This window comes from Oncorhynchus nerka, linkage group LG25 (genome assembly GCF_034236695.1).
Source record: "Oncorhynchus nerka isolate Pitt River linkage group LG25, Oner_Uvic_2.0, whole genome shotgun sequence".
Taxonomy (NCBI): Eukaryota; Metazoa; Chordata; class Actinopteri; order Salmoniformes; family Salmonidae; genus Oncorhynchus; species Oncorhynchus nerka.
In genome coordinates, this window is record NC_088420.1 from 57,926,820 (window position 1) to 57,944,867 (window position 18,048).

An 18,048-nucleotide genomic window follows, 5' to 3' on the forward strand; every position below is an offset into this window, starting at 1 on the left:
AAGTACTCCAGATATAACAAACTGACCCTAGCCCCCGACACATAAACTAATGCAGCATAAATACTGGAGGCTGAGACAGGAGGGGTCAGGAGACACTGTGGCCCCATCCGAGGACACCCCGGACAGGGCCAAACAGGAAGGATATAACCCCACCTACTTTGCCAAAGCACAGCCCCCACACCACTAGAGGGATATCTTCAACCACCAACTTACCATCCTGAGACAAGGCCGAGTATAGCCCACAAAGATCTCCGCCACAGCTCAACCCAAGGGGGCGCCAACCCAGACAGGCCGACCACAACAGTGAATCAACCCACCCAGGTGACGCACCCCCCCAGGGACGGCATGAGAGAGCCCCAGTAAGCCAGTGACTCAGCCCCGTAACAGGGTAGAGGCAGAGAATCCCAGTGGAAAGAGGGGAATCGGCCAGGCAGAGACAGCAAGGGCGGTTCGTTGCTCCAGAGCCTTTCCGTTCACCTTCCCACTCCTGGGCCAGACTACACTCAATCATATGACCCACTGAAGAGATGAGTCTTCAGTAAAGACTTAAAGGTTGAGACCGAGTTTGCGTCTCTGACATGGGTAGGCAGACCGTTCCATAAAAATGGAGCTCTATAGGAGAAAGCCCTGCCTCCAGCTGTTTGCTTAGAAATTCTAGGGACAATTAGGAGGCCTGCGTCTTGTGACCGTAGCGTACGTGTAGGTATGTACGGCAGGACCAAGGTCTGTATATAACACACCCTGCATGTCTGCACACTAAAATAAATGCAGGACAAATCCATACACATCAACTGAACAGACAAATGAATGGATGCAGTAGCCTCCCTGCAGCCTTGTATTACACACAGTATACCGCACAAACATCATAAGAGGCCAAATTCGTCAAAAAACGAACCCAAAAAAACCCAAATTCCTCTGCCACCGCAGGACATATTTAACCAAAATTGAAAGCACGCATACTAACTAAAATAATTCAACACATATTGGTCCCTCAGCAGCCGACCACTGTCGTCATCAGGGAAGATTGCCGGATTGTCCCAGTCCATGGCTGGTGGCACTCTGGGGGCCCTCTCCTTCCTCAGGCAGGCCACATTGTGGAGGACAGCACAAGCCACAGTAATATCACATGCCCTAACAGGGCTGACCCTTAATTTGTGAAGGCAGTGAAAGCGTGCCTTCAGGAGGCCAAAGGTCATTTCAACTCTGGCCCTGGTCCTGGCATGGGCATGGTTGTAGGCCTGCTGTGCTTCCTGGGGGTCTGTGAAAGGTGTCAGGAGAAAAGGCTGGCAGCCATACCCCCTGTCTCCCAGCAACACACCAGAGAATTCACCTGTCAACACAAAATCTCATCATTACTACCTCATAAACACAGTGATATTCTTGACACAGCCATGATGGTTATAAATAGGGGTTGTGTGGCTTACCTTGTGATAGGCACTGATAGATTTCAGAGGCCCGAAAGATTCTGGAGTCATGGACTGAGCCAGGCCATTTTGCCACAACATTGCTGATCACACAGTCAGCATTGCAGACCATCTGAAATCATAAGATGAGGAATATTACACCAATCAATGCACATCACTGGCAATGCAGAGTGTTCGTCAATGGACAATATCAAAAAGTTATGTTCACCTGAACATTAATGCTGTGAAAGGATTTCCTATTCACAAAATCGGCCTCATGGGCACCTGAGGGGGCTTTTATCCTTATGTGTGTGCAGTCCACTGCACCAATGACATTGGGGAAACCTGTCACACAAAGTAATGAGTATCCTACTATGTGTTAACAGTTGTCCTGTAATTTGTAGATCCTCTTACCTGCAATCCTATAGAACTCCTCTTTGATGTCACAGAGTCTTCTGTGGCCAGGGAAGGAGATGAAGACATCTGCTAATGCTTTGATAGCCAGACACACACTCCTTATTGTGCGGCAAATTGTGGCCTTGTTCAGCTGTTCTGCATCCCCCACTGAGTACAGGAAGGCTCCACTAGCAAAAAAGCGCAAGGCCACACAAACCATTTGCTCCACACTCAGTGCATGGCTCCGTGCAGTGCGGTGCTTAATCCTGGGACCCAGTAGTCTGCATAGATACCTGATGCCATCTGCAGAAAGCCTGTATCTTTCATATAGATGGTCATCAGGGAAGGCCAGTGGGTCCAACCGGTCCCTGAAGACCCTTTCTCGCCTGAAGGCTCTCCTCAGCACAAGTGCTTCTTCATCCACCACATCTCGCACGAATGGGCATGCCATTGTCAGAGCAGAAAGGAACACACAATTTTGGGCCTTCATATAGACTAGTGGCCACACCTGGTGCTGGGGGTGGGCAAAGAGGGCGATGCCTTATAACGATGACTTGGTTGTACTGATTGCTGGGAAAATTAAAAAAACCTTAGAAAGATGCCACCGTCCTGTGTGCTCACAATAAGAGCTCATATGTCATGGCTCACTTGACTTTACGAGAATATACCTAATTTTTATTTTGAGCTGTGTCATCTTCTTGGAGCTGGGGGAGGAAAGAAAAATAATGATTAATACATTTGTGTTACAGTTAGCATACAGTGTACATTGAAGGCATATCTCACCTCCCTCTCAAGTTTTTTTATTTCAAGGTCCAGTTTCCTAATTGTCCTCTTTTTTATTTCGGACTCCAGTGCAAGATTTTCCATCTTTTTCTTCTTGTACTGAATGTCTATGTCTGCCAGTTCTATTTGGCGCCGGAGGTGGTTGCCATACAACTTTCTGATAGCTTGTGAGCTTTGTGAACACAATACAATTAGCGCAGCTGGAATTTGGCAGGATGTGGTGTCCTTTTTATTAATACGCACTATGTTGCCAGGCTGGTTTTCCCACTGTATAGCATCTGGGTCCTGTAAAAGAAATTAGATTTTTTGATTTTGATGAGGACTCCTCACCATTGTAGAGTAAATAGTACTTTCACAGTCTTAACATGATACCTCATGCCTTCTGGAATCCAGAGAGATGGTCTCCTCCTCATCATCGTCTCCATCATGTGCTGTTGCTGCTGCACTGGGGCCTTCACCCTATCACATTTAATCGGATTCATATTGAAGCTAGTAGACAAGACATGCCAGGCCTACAGTATGCCTTTGATGGAGTACTCACTGGATCAGCATCGTCTGGTGCTTGTGCTGGTGGCTCTAACAGGAACACAGTGCTGCCAGGCACTGCAAGGCAATAGGTAAACCAAAGTCAGACAGTCCAAATTGATTCAATATGAATGTGGTTGTATCCCATGTAGAGATGGAAGGACATACCTTGAATGAAGCGGGTGGCATCTTGGGAGGAACCTATGCTCGTCTCTTTCCCCCCAGGGATCCCCTCTAAGACGGGCCTGCCTTTATTTAGCTCCAAGGCCATGTCGTCTGCTGGGGTAAGGTCAGCCTTTGGTGACCCACCACCCGTGCCTTGTCTGTGGGTATTCTTTTTCACTGCTAAAACAGTACAGACAATGTGTGAGCAGGCACCTTCTGGGTACAATATATGCTTGTGCTTTGTTAAATATTAGTCAGGGACCATACCATTCTGCAGAATGTTCTTGTATTTGATTTTGACCTGCTGCCATGTCCGTTTTGGCCCGTTCATGTTTAATCTACACACACACACACACACACACACACACACACACACACACACACACACACATTTAATGGAGTCACACTGCAAAAAATTACTTGGTATTTTTGTCTTGTTTTCAGTAAAAATATCAAAAAATTTATCATAGCTTTATACAGTGTGATGGAGTTACTTTACACAATTTCACTCATATCTGCAGTGCATTTCAATTAAAAATTTAACGTTTCATAATTACAGTACAACTGCATTTTGGAGATGTGAATTAAATATTTGAATTGTAATTGTGATCTTTCAGCGGAGCGGTGAGTGTGTAATATGTGCACTATTCTTACGCATTCAGGCGGTCTGCAATACTTTGCCACGCTTTTTCTCTTTGCTTTATCACTGTGGCGGTGTTGCCTTTCTTCTTAATTATATCTTTTACCTCCTCGTATGCCTCCATGAGGATTTGTGCTTCCGACGGGGAAAAGTACGCGGCTCTAGTTGCCATGGTAAATCAGTTAATCTGTGATCTGTGGCGGGGTCTATTTGAGTGAGCCGTGAGCGCGCACCTATCCAGGATTGGTTTCACCTGGTTTAATGAATCCGTGTCTGCTCATCCTGGCTTGGTCTTTGTGCAACCAATTAAGCCTGGACGCACATGTTTTGGCTTCATTGAGCTCAGCTGAGTCATTTATCCCGGATGTCTTAATTCTACTTTTGTGCAACAGGCCCCTGGTCTTTGGGTACTTATACAGTGATACTATGTTCAGTCTGCTTATAGAATGGAAAATATATGTTAATAAGGGATGACAGTTACCTCAAATGGATTGATTTTGTGTTTTTGTTTTGATACAAATGTCACTAGATTGGGATCCTGGGGCCTGTTGCACAAAAGTAGAATTTTAATTGAAATGCACTGCAGATATGAGTGAAATTGTGTAAAGTAACTCCATCACACTGTATAAAGCTATGATAAATTTTTTGATATTTTTACTGAAAACAAGACAAAAATACCAAGTAATTTTTTGCAGTGTGACTCCATTAAATGTGTGTGTGTGTGTGTGTGTGTGTGTGTGTGTGTGTGTGTGTGTGTGTGTGTGTGTGTGTAGATTAAACATGAACGGGCCAAAACGGACATGGCAGCAGGTCAAAATCAAATACAAGAACATTCTGCAGAATGGTATGGTCCCTGACTAATATTTAACAAAGCACAAGCATATATTGTACCCAGAAGGTGCCTGCTCACACATTGTCTGTACTGTTTTAGCAGTGAAAAAGAATACCCACAGACAAGGCACGGGTGGTGGGTCACCAAAGGCTGACCTTACCCCAGCAGAGGACATGGCCTTGGAGCTAAATAAAGGCAGGCCCGTCTTTAGAGGGGATCCCTGGGGGAAAGAGACGAGCATAGGTTCCTCCCAAGATGCCACCCGCTTCATTCAAGGTATGTCCTTCCATCTCTACATGGGATACAACCACATTCATATTGAATCAATTTGGACTGTCTGACTTTGGTTTACCTATTGCCTTGCAGTGCCTGGCAGCACTGTGTTCCTGTTAGAGCCACCAGCACAAGCACCAGACGATGCTGATCCAGTGAGTACTCCATCAAAGGCATACTGTAGGCCTGGCATGTCTTGTCTACTAGCTTCAATATGAATCCGATTAAATGTGATAGGGTGAAGGCCCCAGTGCAGCAGCAACAGCACATGATGGAGACGATGATGAGGAGGAGACCATCTCTCTGGATTCCAGAAGGCATGAGGTATCATGTTAAGACTGTGAAAGTACTATTTACTCTACAATGGTGAGGAGTCCTCATCAAAATCAAAAAATCTAATTTCTTTTACAGGACCCAGATGCTATACAGTGGGAAAACCAGCCTGGCAACATAGTGCGTATTAATAAAAGGACACCACATCCTGCCAAATTCCAGCTGCGCTAATTGTATTGTGTTCACAAAGCTCACAAGCTATCAGAAAGTTGTATGGCAACCACCTCCGGCGCCAAATAGAACTGGCAGACATAGACATTCAGTACAAGAAGAAAAAGATGGAAAATCTTGCACTGGAGTCCGAAATAAAAAAGAGGACAATTAGGAAACTGACCTTGAAATAAAAAAACTTGAGAGGGAGGTGAGATATGCCTTCAATGTACACTGTATGCTAACTGTAACACAAATGTATTAATCATTATTTTTCTTTCCTCCCCAGCTCCAAGAAGATGACACAGCTCAAAATAAAAATTAGGTATATTCTCGTAAAGTCAAGTGAGCCATGACATATGAGCTCTTATTGTGAGCACACAGGACGGTGGCATCTTTCTAAGGTTTTTTTAATTTTCCCAGCAATCAGTACAACCAAGTCATCGTTATAAGGCATCGCCTCTTTTGCCCACCCCCCAGCACCAGGTGTGGCCACTAGTCTATATGAAGGCCCAAAATTGTGTGTTCCTTTCTGCTCTGACAATGGCATGCCCATTCGTGCGAGATGTGGTGGATGAAGAAGCACTTGTGCTGAGGAGAGCCTTCAGGCGAGAAAGGGTCTTCAGGGACCGGTTGGACCCATTGGCCTTCCCTGATGACCATCTATATGAAAGATACAGGCTTTCTGCAGATGGCATCAGGTATCTATGCAGACTACTGGGTCCCAGGATTAAGCACCGCACTGCACGGAGCCATGCACTGAGTGTGGAGCAAATGGTTTGTGTGGCCTTGCGCTTTTTTTGCTAGTGGAGCCTTCCTGTACTCAGTGGGGGATGCAGAACAGCTGAACAAGGCCACAATTTGCCGCACAATAAGGAGTGTGTGTCTGGCTATCAAAGCATTAGCAGATGTCTTCATCTCCTTCCCTGGCCACAGAAGACTCTGTGACATCAAAGAGGAGTTCTATAGGATTGCAGGTAAGAGGATCTACAAATTACAGGACAACTGTTAACACATAGTAGGATACTCATTACTTTGTGTGACAGGTTTCCCCAATGTCATTGGTGCAGTGGACTGCACACACATAAGGATAAAAGCCCCCTCAGGTGCCCATGAGGCCGATTTTGTGAATAGGAAATCCTTTCACAGCATTAATGTTCAGGTGAACATAACTTTTTGATATTGTCCATTGACGAACACTCTGCATTGCCAGTGATGTGCATTGATTGGTGTAATATTCCTCATCTTATGATTTCAGATGGTCTGCAATGCTGACTGTGTGATCAGCAATGTTGTGGCAAAATGGCCTGGCTCAGTCCATGACTCCAGAATCTTTCGGGCCTCTGAAATCTATCAGTGCCTATCACAAGGTAAGCCACACAACCCCTATTTATAACCATCATGGCTGTGTCAAGAATATCACTGTGTTTATGAGGTAGTAATGATGAGATTTTGTGTTGACAGGTGAATTCTCTGGTGTGTTGCTGGGAGACAGGGGGTATGGCTGCCAGCCTTTCTCCTGACACCTTTCACAGACCCCCAGGAAGCACAGCAGGCCTACAACCATGCCCATGCCAGGACCAGGGCCAGAGTTGAAATGACCTTTGGCCTCCTGAAGGCACGCTTTTCACTGCCTTCACAAATTAAGGGTCAGCCCTGTTAGGGCATGTGATATTACTGTGGCTTGTGCTGTCCTCCACAATGTGGCCTGCCTGAGGAAGGAGAGGGCCCCCAGAGTGCCACCAGCCATGGACTGGGACAATCCGGCAATCTTCCCTGATGACGACAGTGGTCGGCTGCTGAGGGACCAATATGTGTTGAATTATTTTAGTTAGTATGCGTGCTTTCAATTTTGGTTAAAATATGTCCTGCGGTGGCAGAGGAATTTGGTTTTTTTGGGTTCGTTTTTTGACGAATTTGGCCTCTTATGATGTTTGTGCGGTATACTGTGTGTAATACAAGGCTGCAGGGAGGCTACTGCATCCATTCATTTGTCTGTTCAGTTGATGTGTATGGATTTGTCCTGCATTTATTTTAGTGTGCAGACATGCAGGGTGTGTTATATACAGACCTTGGTCCTGCCGTACATACCTACACGTACGCTACGGTCACAAGACGCAGGCCTCCTAATTGTCCCTAGAATTTCTAAGCAAACAGCTGGAGGCAGGGCTTTCTCCTATAGAGCTCCATTTTTATGGAACGGTCTGCCTACCCATGTCAGAGACGCAAACTCGGTCTCAACCTTTAAGTCTTTACTGAAGACTCATCTCTTCAGTGGGTCATATGATTGAGTGTAGTCTGGCCCAGGAGTGGGAAGGTGAACGGAAAGGCTCTGGAGCAACGAACCGCCCTTGCTGTCTCTGCCTGGCCGATTCCCCTCTTTCCACTGGGATTCTCTGCCTCTACCCTGTTACGGGGGCTGAGTCACTGGCTTACTGGGGCTCTCTCATGCCGTCCCTGGGGGAAAAAGGCCACCTGGGTGGGTTGATTCACTGTTGTGGTCGGCCTGTCTGGGTTGGCGCCCCCTTGGGTTGAGCTGTGGCGGAGATCTTTGTGGGCTATACTCGGCCTTGTCTCAGGATGGTAAGTTGGTGGTTGAAGATATCCTCTAGTGGTGTGGGGGCTGTGCTTTGGCAAAGTGGGTGGGGTTATATCCTTCCTGTTTGGCCCTGTCCGGGGGTGTCCTCGGATGGGGCCACAGTGTCTCCTGACCCCTCCTGTCTCAGCCTCCAGTATTTATGCTGCATTAGTTTATGTGTCGGGGGCTAGGGTCAGTTTGTTATATCTGGAGTACTTCTCCTGTCCTATTCGGTGTCCTGTGAATCTAAGTGTGCGTTCTCTAATTCTCTCCTTCTCTCTTTCTTTCTTCTCTCGGAGGACCTGAGCCCTAGGACCATGTCCCAGGACTACCTGACATGATGACTCCTTGCTGTCCCCAGTCCACCTGACTGTGCTGCTGCTCCAGTTTCAACTGTTCTGCCTTATTATTATTCTGACCATGCTGGTCATTTATGAACATTTGAACATCTTGGCCACGCTCTGTTATAATCTCCACCCGGCACAGCCAGAAGAGGACTGGCCACCCCACATATGCTCTCTAATTCTCTCTTTCTTTCTCTCTCTCGGAGGACCTGAGCCCTAGGACCGTGCCCCAGGACTACCTGACATGATGACTCCTTGCTGTCCCCAGTCCACCTGACTGTGCTGCTGCTCCAGTTTCAACTGTTCTGCCTTATTATTATTCGACCATGCTGGTCATTTATGAACATTTGAACATCTTGGTCATGTTCTGTTATAATCTCTACCCGGCACAGCCAGAAGAGGACTGGCCACCCCACATAGCCTGGTTCCTCTCTAGGTTTCTTCCTAGGTTTTGGCCTTTCTAGGAGTTTTTCCTAGCCACCGTGCTTTTACACCTGCATTGTTTGCTGTTTGGGGTTTTAGGCTGGGTTTCTGTACAGCACTTTGAGATATCAGCTGATGTACGAAGGGCTATATAAATAAATTTGATTTGATTTGAATGTGTATGTATCATTTTGTATAATATGCTTGGATTCTGTGCTTTCCATCTTGTAGAGTCACTGTGACTTCAGTTTCGAAAGGAGCTGATGGTTTACCTGCTTTGTTTTGTCCTTATTCAATAAAGGAACATAATGTTACACATTGTGTTTTTATATTCATATGGAATGTGTATTTGTTTATATGACAGAGTACTAGGGCCACACTGAAGAAAAAGGATAAAGTCATAAATTTACGAGGCTGGTTCTTTCTGCAGAAAAGCTACATATTGTTTTTACAGTTTTGATACTTATGACAATGTGATACTTAATATTCTGGCACATCAGCATGTCTTTGGTTATGAAACCATACTGAAGTACAATTTCACGAAATGCCCCACATCTGTCATTTTAACAACTGTCCTCCTTTAAAACAACTGGTTACAATATTATGACTTGTGTTTTTTTTCCCCTCTGTGGCCCTAATATTCTATCATTTTATATATAGCCTTATAGTCTATGGGAAACTGTAAATTATCTAATGATAGCAACATCATCTAAAAATAATTTTTTATCCAAAATCATTGAAATTAATGATCACAAACGTTTAAATAATAACAGTGGGTCTAGTTATATGTGATAACAATGTATAGTGAGCAGTGAAATAACTATTGGTTTCCATTTGTGGTGACTGCTGACTGACATTAGGGATGAGATTAAATAGATCCTGGAATTTAGCCTGGTCTGGAGCAGGCTAGCTCCACAGAATAAATCTCCATGGTAATTTATACCATAACATATCCTCCTGCCCCCTATCCATCTTTAGTGCAACCGGATTACGGATCAATTGAGCCAGGATCACCAAGATATCCTGGCTTAATCCCTTATCCTAGTTTTGTGCAACAGGCCCCAGGACCTCAGGGAACTGGTCATTTTCCCCTTTCAAACACGTGATTTAAAAAAAATCATGTTGAATCAAAAAATAAACAAAAGCCTGCGTTGGTTTTGCGTATATCAGATACATGGGGACCTATTTTGACTCGCTGTGTGCGTTGGCTCAGGAAGTCCAACAGCCCCCCACCTAAGGAGAAGTCCCGAATGAGTCTCTGTGCCAGAATGTAAGGCTGGATGGATTGTGTTGAAGGCAGAAGAAAAGTCAACAAACAGAACCCTGACATGGGATTTAGCACCCTCTAGATGTCTATAGACCATGTTAAGGAGGTTAAGAATGGCATCATCAACTCCTCTGCTAGGCTGATAGGCAAACTGAAATGGGTCGAAAAGCTTCTGGGTGACGCTGAGAATATGACTTTTCACAATTTTCTCAAGGCATTGCATTACTAAGGATGTCAAGGCGACAGGGCGGTAGTCATTCAGCACAGAGGGATTGGATGCTTTAGGAATTGGTATAATTATTGATTTTTTCCACAATACTGGAACGTGTTGCTGGTCGAAGGAGCATTTGAAAATGTCTATAAAAACACCAGCCAATTTGTTCAGCACAGTGCTTTAACACATGTCCACTTATTTTGCCTGGGCTTTTGTATGCGTTATATCCCCTGAACAACTTTAAAACATCAGATTGTTTAACAACAACTCTCTCAAACATTTGTAATGATGCGTCCATTTGTTTTACCTCCGACACAAAGTTGTCTGATTCAAATCTTGAGAAGAAAACATTCAGTTCATTAGCCATATCCCCCAAGGTCAGCACTGGTTTTTCCCCTGCCTATGTGGGGGGCACTAGCCATGGATTTAATCCCTTGCCAGGCCACCCTTGCGCTTCCTGAGGAGAGGGTCCTCTCCACCCTTTGCTTGTATGCCTCCTTGTCCACCAGTATCTGTATTTTTATCTCACGTTGTACATCTCTTAAAGCCTGTCTATCACCCTCAGCATAAACTGGTCTTCTTCCTATCAAGTAGTGATTTTAGATGTTGAGAGGAGGGGTCAGGAGACACTGACTTTTATTAAAGTAATTTTATTACTGTAATCTGTCTACATTTTAAAAGGACATTTATTTTGATTTAAATAGTGCCTGATGAAATTTCTTTCATACAAGTATGGACTAATGACCAAGGAAGTCTCTTACTAGGTTTATAGTCATGTGTTGCACACATTTTAAGTCTAAGACTTGACCTCTACCTCAAAGATTTGTGAACATCTCTGTACCACTCTTCATATTTACAAACATGGTGGTGGCTGCATCCTGTTATGGGTATGCTTGTAACCGGCAAGGGAGTTTTTTTAGGAGAAAAAGAAATGGAATAGAGCAAAGCACAGGCAAAATCCTAGAGGAAAACCTGATTCAGTCTGCTTTCCCACAGACACTGGGAGACAATTTCCCCTATCAGCAGGACAATGACCTAAAACACAAGGCCAAATATACACTGGAGTTGCTAACCAAGACGACGTTGAATGTTCCTGAGTGACCTACTTACAGTTTTGACTTAAATCAGCTTGATTATCTATGGCTGTTGTGTAACACTGAGATTTACCCAGAAAGAATCACATCTGTAATCACTGCCAAAGGTTATTCTAACATATGTATTTTTTAATCTAGTGGTTACCAGTATGTTGCTGCCTGGAGACACCTGGTTAAATGTTTTGGTTTCCAGGGGCTAAAGTTCTCTGTCACTGAGACAGATTTGTCATATTGATTCTTAAAAATATATAAATTGAAAAGGACTGGAATTGGTCAAACTTTCAGTTTAATACATGCACAAAAGATCATTACAGTACTCTTTTCCAACAACAACAACATGATGGCCATAACTTTTTTTTTACATGAAAGGGGAGGTTAACTTGGCCCCGCAGACAATCAGAGATTGAGTGATTTTCTTTGCTTTAACCCCTGGGTTTCACTCTTTCCCCTCTCTCTGCCTTCCCAGCGGGGCTTCTTCAACAGGCAGAAGGATGAGGAGGAGCAAGTAGCTATCGGGAAGACGCCAGAAGAGCGGTAACCATGGCGAGTGTGGACCTGCTTCAGCCCCAGCTCTCAGGGACCCCCAGCACACCCCAGACATGAGAATGTGGGTGCCAGCTCGGTGCCCTTATCCCACTTTGCCATTGGCCAAAAAGCACACCAGTCTTGCTGTGCTGAGCCCTTCCACTGAAACAACCATTTCTACCGACTCGAGAGTCATGATTTGTTTTTCTGAGTGACTCATTTGTTAGAACTGCTGGCCACAATGAATTCCACAGCAGGATCAATACACGCTCCTCCAGGGATCTGCTCCCACCAACAACTGTCTGTCATATGTGCACAGGCTAAATAGATCATGGTGCAGACAGTATAGATAAGGAAAAGACATCTTAGGAACTGATCATTGATTGCATGGTGCAATAATTAATTAAATTAATCGATAATTGAATGGTATGACAGAAATGAATTGATAATTGAATGTTACGACAGTTTTGTCCCATACGGCAGCACACAATTGGCTCAGCGTTGTCCGGGTTAGGGGAGGGTTTGGCCAGAAGGGCTTTACTTGGCTCATCGCACTCTAGCAACTCCATGTGGCAGGCCAGGTGCCTGCAGGATGACTTCATTTGTCAGTAAGATGGTGTTGTTTCCTCCAACACATTGGTGCAGCTGGCTTACGGGTTAAACTGGCATGTGTTAAGAAGTGCGGTTAGGCGGGTCATGTTTCAGAGGAGGCTTGACTCGACCTTCACCTCTCCCAAGCCCATTGGGGAGTTGCAGCAATGAGACAAGATCGTAATTTGATATCACGAAATTGGGAAGAAAAAGGGAGGTAAAAAATACATTTAAAAATAAAACACATTCCATCATATCACATGAAATTGAAAAATCCTAACAATTGAGCAATATCTGTATAGCAACAGGGTAAATTGGCCAGATTCCATATGAAATGATAGCTGTGTGTGTTTGTGTGGAATTATCAGTTAAGATTTAAGCCCACTGTTGCTCTGACTCAATCCAGAAGCCATCTGTATGCGTGACATGTGGGTCATTGCATGCGGCATTGGACCAATTTTGATACTACCCTCTTGGATGTCAGAAAATGTTACATTTACACATGACATTTTTTGGACCAATGTTAAAACATTTGGTATTGGCATTTCTGATAAACGTAAACTGATGAAGAAGCACAGAGTTATACTGTCTTTAGGCTAACTTGCACAAAATACAAATACATACAATCTCCACTCAAGCCCCCCAAAATAAAAACATACGGTCACACGGTTAAGTAAAATCTGGTCAAATCAATATAGCATTTTCAGTTGTACAACACCACGCTATGATTCACTTGGATGAAAATCTTGAATCGAATCACCTTTCATTCTCAGCTTTAATCTCTGATCATCTGATTCGAACACACAAAATGACAGACATTAGAATCGTTAGTTGTTAAGGACAAAGGACAGGTTGCAAGCATGAGTGGAAAAGGCTAAAAGCCAACATTCAACACCGTCACGAACAATCCACAGTCCCTCTCTCATTCGCTTAGCATGTGTACCCACACACAAACACAAGACAGAGAATGGAAGACATGCTCAAACATCAATACCAGCAGCATCCATTTAAAAACGGTCATTATGTGGCAATGCTCAACCAAAGCCGTGAAGTCTCCACACACAGAAGCCAAGCAAGTCAGGAGGGCCAACAACCCAAGTGTTGGTGACTTGGTTACAAGGGATATCTAGGCCTAATTATTCCAAAATATAAAATAAGGCACATCTTTACCAGTCAGTGTTCATGTAAAAGAAAGCTCATTATACATATATTTTTAAGTACAAAACAAAATCACACACCTCTTAAATAAACCTTTTTTTTATATTGGTTATGAAAAAACAAACTCTTAAGTACAAAGTTCTAAATTCAACTACTACCTTCTCATCTCTTCTCTCACAGACACACATTCACTTGCTCAAACAACGGGCCTTAATAATCACTGCAAACCTGCATACAACACCACTTCAACAGGCAACCTGCAAAATTAATCAATAGAGTAATGCTACTTTTCATGGTTGCGAACCTAGCTAAGAGTCTGGGACAATTAGGTCCATGCACTAAAAGCAGCCAAAAGGTGCTGCTGTTGTCACCATTGTGTGGATGCTTGGCTTTGCCAGGTATTCTCTTTGGAAGACTTTGGGGAAAGTGAAAGCTCAAAGTTGGCTGACAATTTCCTCATTCTGCTAGTGACACCCACTGTGTCACAATGACAGCCACAGACCGTAACACTTCAGTGGGAGAGATATGGGAGATGCTGCTGGTACTTGTGATTCATATCTAAAACAGAAAAAAGGAACCATTGTTTTAAAAAACTAAATGCATCTGACTATTCCTAATCATCATCAGCAGCAAGCACCATTTTGATTTGATAGAAAATTAGAACAATAAAAAAATATATACAATTTTTTTTAAATCACAAGAACACACGTTTTCTAAATGGTTTAAAAAGCCTCCTTAGCCAGGTGGATCAGTGGAACTCCACAAACTCCTCCAGGGTCTTAGGGATCTGGTTGCGGAAGGTGATTTGGTGCTGGCGGACGGCACGTGCCGCCAGGCACTTGAGGCTCATCTTCATCTGGGTCTTAAGCAGGATCTCCGACACACCTGTGGTGCTCTTGTCCAGTGGCGTCTTCTTCTGCTTGTTGGTCATGTCAGTGTGGGCGCCAGCCTCCACCAGGCTGATGATGATGGCGTGCAGTGTCAGGAAGTCGCTGATAGGCCGGTTGTACTGGACGATGATGTGCAGAGGACTGTTGCCCTCGTGGTCCACCGCGTTCACTTGCGCACCGCAGTCCAGCAGCAGCTTGGTGACCTGAGCATTGGGGAAGCTGCACACGTCATTGGTGTGGAAGTCGTCCACAGGCGTGCTGGAGCTGATGGCCAGGTGCAACAGGGACAAGCCCTCCCGTGAACGCGGGTCCAGCTGGATCAGGTTGTATATCTGCTCGTTGACATGGGCACGTGCCTCCTCGCCGCACACAGTCTTGGTGCTGATACACACCAGGTAGAGGAAGGTGAACATATTGGACTCGTAGTTGTCCATGGCCGTGTGCAGCCCTGCCTCAGGCGCCGCCTCCACCCTTGCGATGTTCCTCTGGATCTCCAGCACGCTGCAGTGTAACACCTGCTCCACTGGCTCCGCCCCCACCGGCTCCTTCAGGTGCACCATCTGGGAGAAGACCTGGGCGAACCGCAGCAGGTCCTTGTGCGTGTTGCGGTTGCCCTTCTGACGCAGGTGCAGCGCGTGCAGCCATAGCTTGATGCACTGGCCGAACTCCATATTGTCGGCGTACACAGCTCCCCGGTAGATGATGGGGTGCGACACGTCAATGTTATCCGATCCCAGAATACGCTCACGCACCATCAGGCCCTCCATGTGCAGCGCGTTGCGGTCTGCCCGGATTGCCTCCAGCTCCTGCAGGGTGCGGCACTCGCCCCGGCCGCTGTAGGCCTCGATGGGCGGAAGCAGCTCCTTGGCGATGAGGCTGACGGGATCGCGGTGGCGCTCCAGCATGGCCAGGTACAGGTAGTGATAGGTCTTGAGGATGTCATAGTTCTCCCGGTCGTTGGCGAACGAGGCACCCAGCAGCTCAAGGGCCTCGATGCGGCTGTGCGGGCCACAGTCGGCATGAGACAGCAGCAGCTCCACCACCTCCGCCTTGCAGCTCTCCGCCGCCACCTTGATCGGTGTCATGCCGTGGCCGTTCACCACCATGGCAGCCTGGCAGCGCACCAGCTCCTTAACGATGTCCAGATGGCCCGCCTCAGCAGCAAAGTGCAGGGCGGTGGCCCCACAGTGGGCCTTGGAGTTAGGGTCAGCTCCATGCTCCAGCAGGAAGCCCACTACGTCCGTATGGCCCTTGTAGGCAGCAATCATCAGGCAGGTGTTGTCATACTTGTTGGCGATGCCGATTTTGGCCTGGTGGTCCACCAGGTATTTCACAATGTCCAGACACCCGTCAAAGCAGGCTGCCCTCAGGGGGGTGGAGTTGGTGACAGTGGTGTGGTTGACTTTGGCCTGGTGGCACACCAACTGGCGGACTACCTCAAAGTGTCCTGCGCCAGCCGCACACCACAGAGCAGTGGCCCCATCAATGACATACCTGAAGGAGAGAGGAGATGGGTAGAATTTCCCACAATTATACCAACATAAATGAAGTGCAAATACACACAATTGACACAACACACAATTGAATTTGAGGAGTTGGTGTGCTGCCAGGCTGCCATGGGGGTGAACAGACAGAATTATTAAATTCATGAATACTAACCCGTCAAATCTGACTGTGCCAGTTTGTTCAGTATCCACCCTGTAGTGATCCAGCAGCAGCCTCACAACTTTGTCATGTCCGTTTCGAGCTGCGATGATGAGAGGAGTTGACCTTTGGCCGGCGAGGTGGGTCACATAACGCAGTATATATCGTGTCTCTGGCTTGGAGTGGTTGAGCAGCAAGGCGGCCAGCGTCAGGACTCGGCCCTCAGCGGCCGCTTTGTAGACGTACCCGGCAAGCGACTCCATCCAAGCCTAGCAGGTCGCCGGCACCTCCGCCTTCTTCGCAAGTGTCGCCCACTAGATGCACTCCAACGCAGCCCGCCTCCCATTAAAATACCGAAACAATCTCCAATGCTCACATGAAAAACTCAATTGAGCGTGGTTGATAACTCGTTGCTGAACTAAAACCCATTATTCCACAGCACCTAGCTAACAAGTCGCATGAAAACTAGTTCGTATTATTTGTCTGTACTAACTTTTGGGTTCGATTTGCAACGTTGTCCTATATTTGGTGGCACCGAGCTAACGCATAAACTGAGGTTCGCTAACGTTATCTAGCAAGCAAACGTTCAAAACCGTGTAAGTAGCTAGTTATGTATCATACCAAAGATTTGATAATACTTGGAAGAGAGAGCAGTAACGTCTTGCTGTTTCATCGCTTTTCTTGAATTCCTCCTCTTTAAACACTTTGAAGCAGGCGAGATCAATGCAGAATTTGCTCGGATATATCCCACCAATGTGAATGTTTTGAGACCAGAGCAAGGCTACCTTTAATAGCTTTAACCTTTACCATCCAAGTTACTTGCCGGAAGTGATTTTTCAACTCCCAAAATGCCTCCGAATAGAAACCGATAGCTACAATGTGAATGAGGCCGGGGATGCACAGAATTCTTTAACCAGAGATGTTAAATAAATACAGAGATATCAACGTATAAGGCACCATCCAGCAGACTGTCGACTAATCGCGTTGAAGTTGTTAGGCTGAGTCGACAAACCTGCCTATTTTCCTCTAAAGTACATAATGTCACGATTACAAAGCTATACGATGTTACAGACAAATGAATTATATCACGTCTCAAAATATTTGTAATGTACTTCTTATTCATGAAATACATGCTAATGTTGGGTTTTTGAGCTAGCGACCAATTGACTCCCATTCACTCCTTAAAAGGAGCGCTCTCCTTGTCCCAGATTCACCCAAAATGCACTGCGCGGCCCATTACCGACGCATGGGCAACGTACACAATGGGCACTAAATACTATTCCAATTGAGTTTTCCATCTCCTCAAAAGTATCTCTGCTTCTTCACAGGACTTGTTTGAGTGGTAAGGCTGAAGCAACCGACTGCAGATGAAAGTAGAGGAGTAAAATCGGAGGATGTGCTTCTGCGACAGCCGGAAGTCGGACACTGTTGTGATGTGGTTTTCCAACAGCAAGGCTCATTACTATGGCGGACCAAACCAGCTGTAATTAGAATGAAATGCATGAATAAATAAATGAATGAACACATAAAAAGATAAATTAACAAATAAACCCCCACAATTAAATAAATGAGCAAGGAAATACAAAAATACTGACTAAAATGTATTAATTGTATCTATTTATCTGAATGTATTTAATTATTGATCTATGTATTATATAATTACTCAAAGTGTAATTTTTTAATTCACAAGCATTTTGCTGGACCTGCAATAACATCTCCTAAATATGTGTATGTGACCAATACATTTTGATTTTATATGTAGTAACAGTCAAACGTTTGGACGTTCATTCAAGGGCTTTTCTTTATTTGTACTATTTTCT

At 45.3% G+C, this 18,048-nt stretch overlaps 3 protein-coding genes and 2 long non-coding RNA genes across 6 annotated transcripts; 2 read left to right on the forward strand and 3 right to left on the reverse strand.

The window, feature by feature from the left end:
* Positions 1 to 460: 460 nt before the first annotated feature.
* Positions 461 to 2,314, reverse strand: LOC135564560 (putative nuclease HARBI1). The gene is made up of 3 exons (XM_065009910.1): positions 1,818 to 2,314; positions 1,425 to 1,536; positions 461 to 1,330 (listed from the first exon to the last, which is right to left on the reverse strand). The coding sequence occupies exons 1-3, from the start codon at positions 1,884 to 1,886 to the stop codon at positions 960 to 962; spliced, it is 552 nt and encodes a 183-aa protein (XP_064865982.1). The 5' UTR covers positions 1,887 to 2,314; the 3' UTR covers positions 461 to 959.
* A 1-nt stretch (position 2,315) lies between these two features.
* LOC135564559 (uncharacterized) lies at positions 2,316 to 4,312 on the reverse strand. Of its 2 annotated transcripts, XM_065009908.1 has the most exons (9): positions 3,927 to 4,312; positions 3,540 to 3,610; positions 3,276 to 3,452; positions 3,124 to 3,185; positions 2,955 to 3,041; positions 2,826 to 2,867; positions 2,583 to 2,756; positions 2,468 to 2,503; positions 2,316 to 2,369 (listed from the first exon to the last, which is right to left on the reverse strand). In XM_065009908.1, exons 1-8 carry the CDS (start codon positions 4,082 to 4,084, stop codon positions 2,468 to 2,470), a joined length of 807 nt encoding a protein of 268 aa, XP_064865980.1. In that variant the 5' UTR covers positions 4,085 to 4,312; the 3' UTR covers positions 2,316 to 2,369. The 2 variants fall into 2 exon arrangements, with proteins under 2 accessions (XP_064865980.1, XP_064865981.1); XM_065009909.1 differs by lacking the exon at positions 3,927 to 4,312 and having other exon boundaries at positions 2,332 to 2,503; positions 3,540 to 3,807.
* Positions 4,313 to 4,966: 654 nt separating this feature from the next.
* On the forward strand, positions 4,967 to 5,704 carry LOC135564562 (uncharacterized). The gene is made up of 4 exons (XR_010461146.1): positions 4,967 to 5,020; positions 5,111 to 5,172; positions 5,255 to 5,341; positions 5,429 to 5,704. It is a non-coding gene; the product is annotated as an uncharacterized LOC135564562 (long non-coding RNA).
* A 261-nt stretch (positions 5,705 to 5,965) lies between these two features.
* On the forward strand, positions 5,966 to 7,369 carry LOC135564561 (uncharacterized). Its single transcript, XR_010461145.1, has 3 exons — positions 5,966 to 6,477; positions 6,759 to 6,870; positions 6,965 to 7,369. It is a non-coding gene; the product is annotated as an uncharacterized LOC135564561 (long non-coding RNA).
* Positions 7,370 to 11,689: 4,320 nt separating this feature from the next.
* Positions 11,690 to 17,516, reverse strand: LOC115109731 (protein fem-1 homolog B-like). Its single transcript, XM_029635015.2, has 2 exons — positions 16,244 to 17,516; positions 11,690 to 16,078 (listed from the first exon to the last, which is right to left on the reverse strand). Exons 1-2 carry the CDS (start codon positions 16,489 to 16,491, stop codon positions 14,443 to 14,445), a joined length of 1,884 nt encoding a protein of 627 aa, XP_029490875.1. The 5' UTR covers positions 16,492 to 17,516; the 3' UTR covers positions 11,690 to 14,442.
* Positions 17,517 to 18,048: the final 532 nt, after the last annotated feature.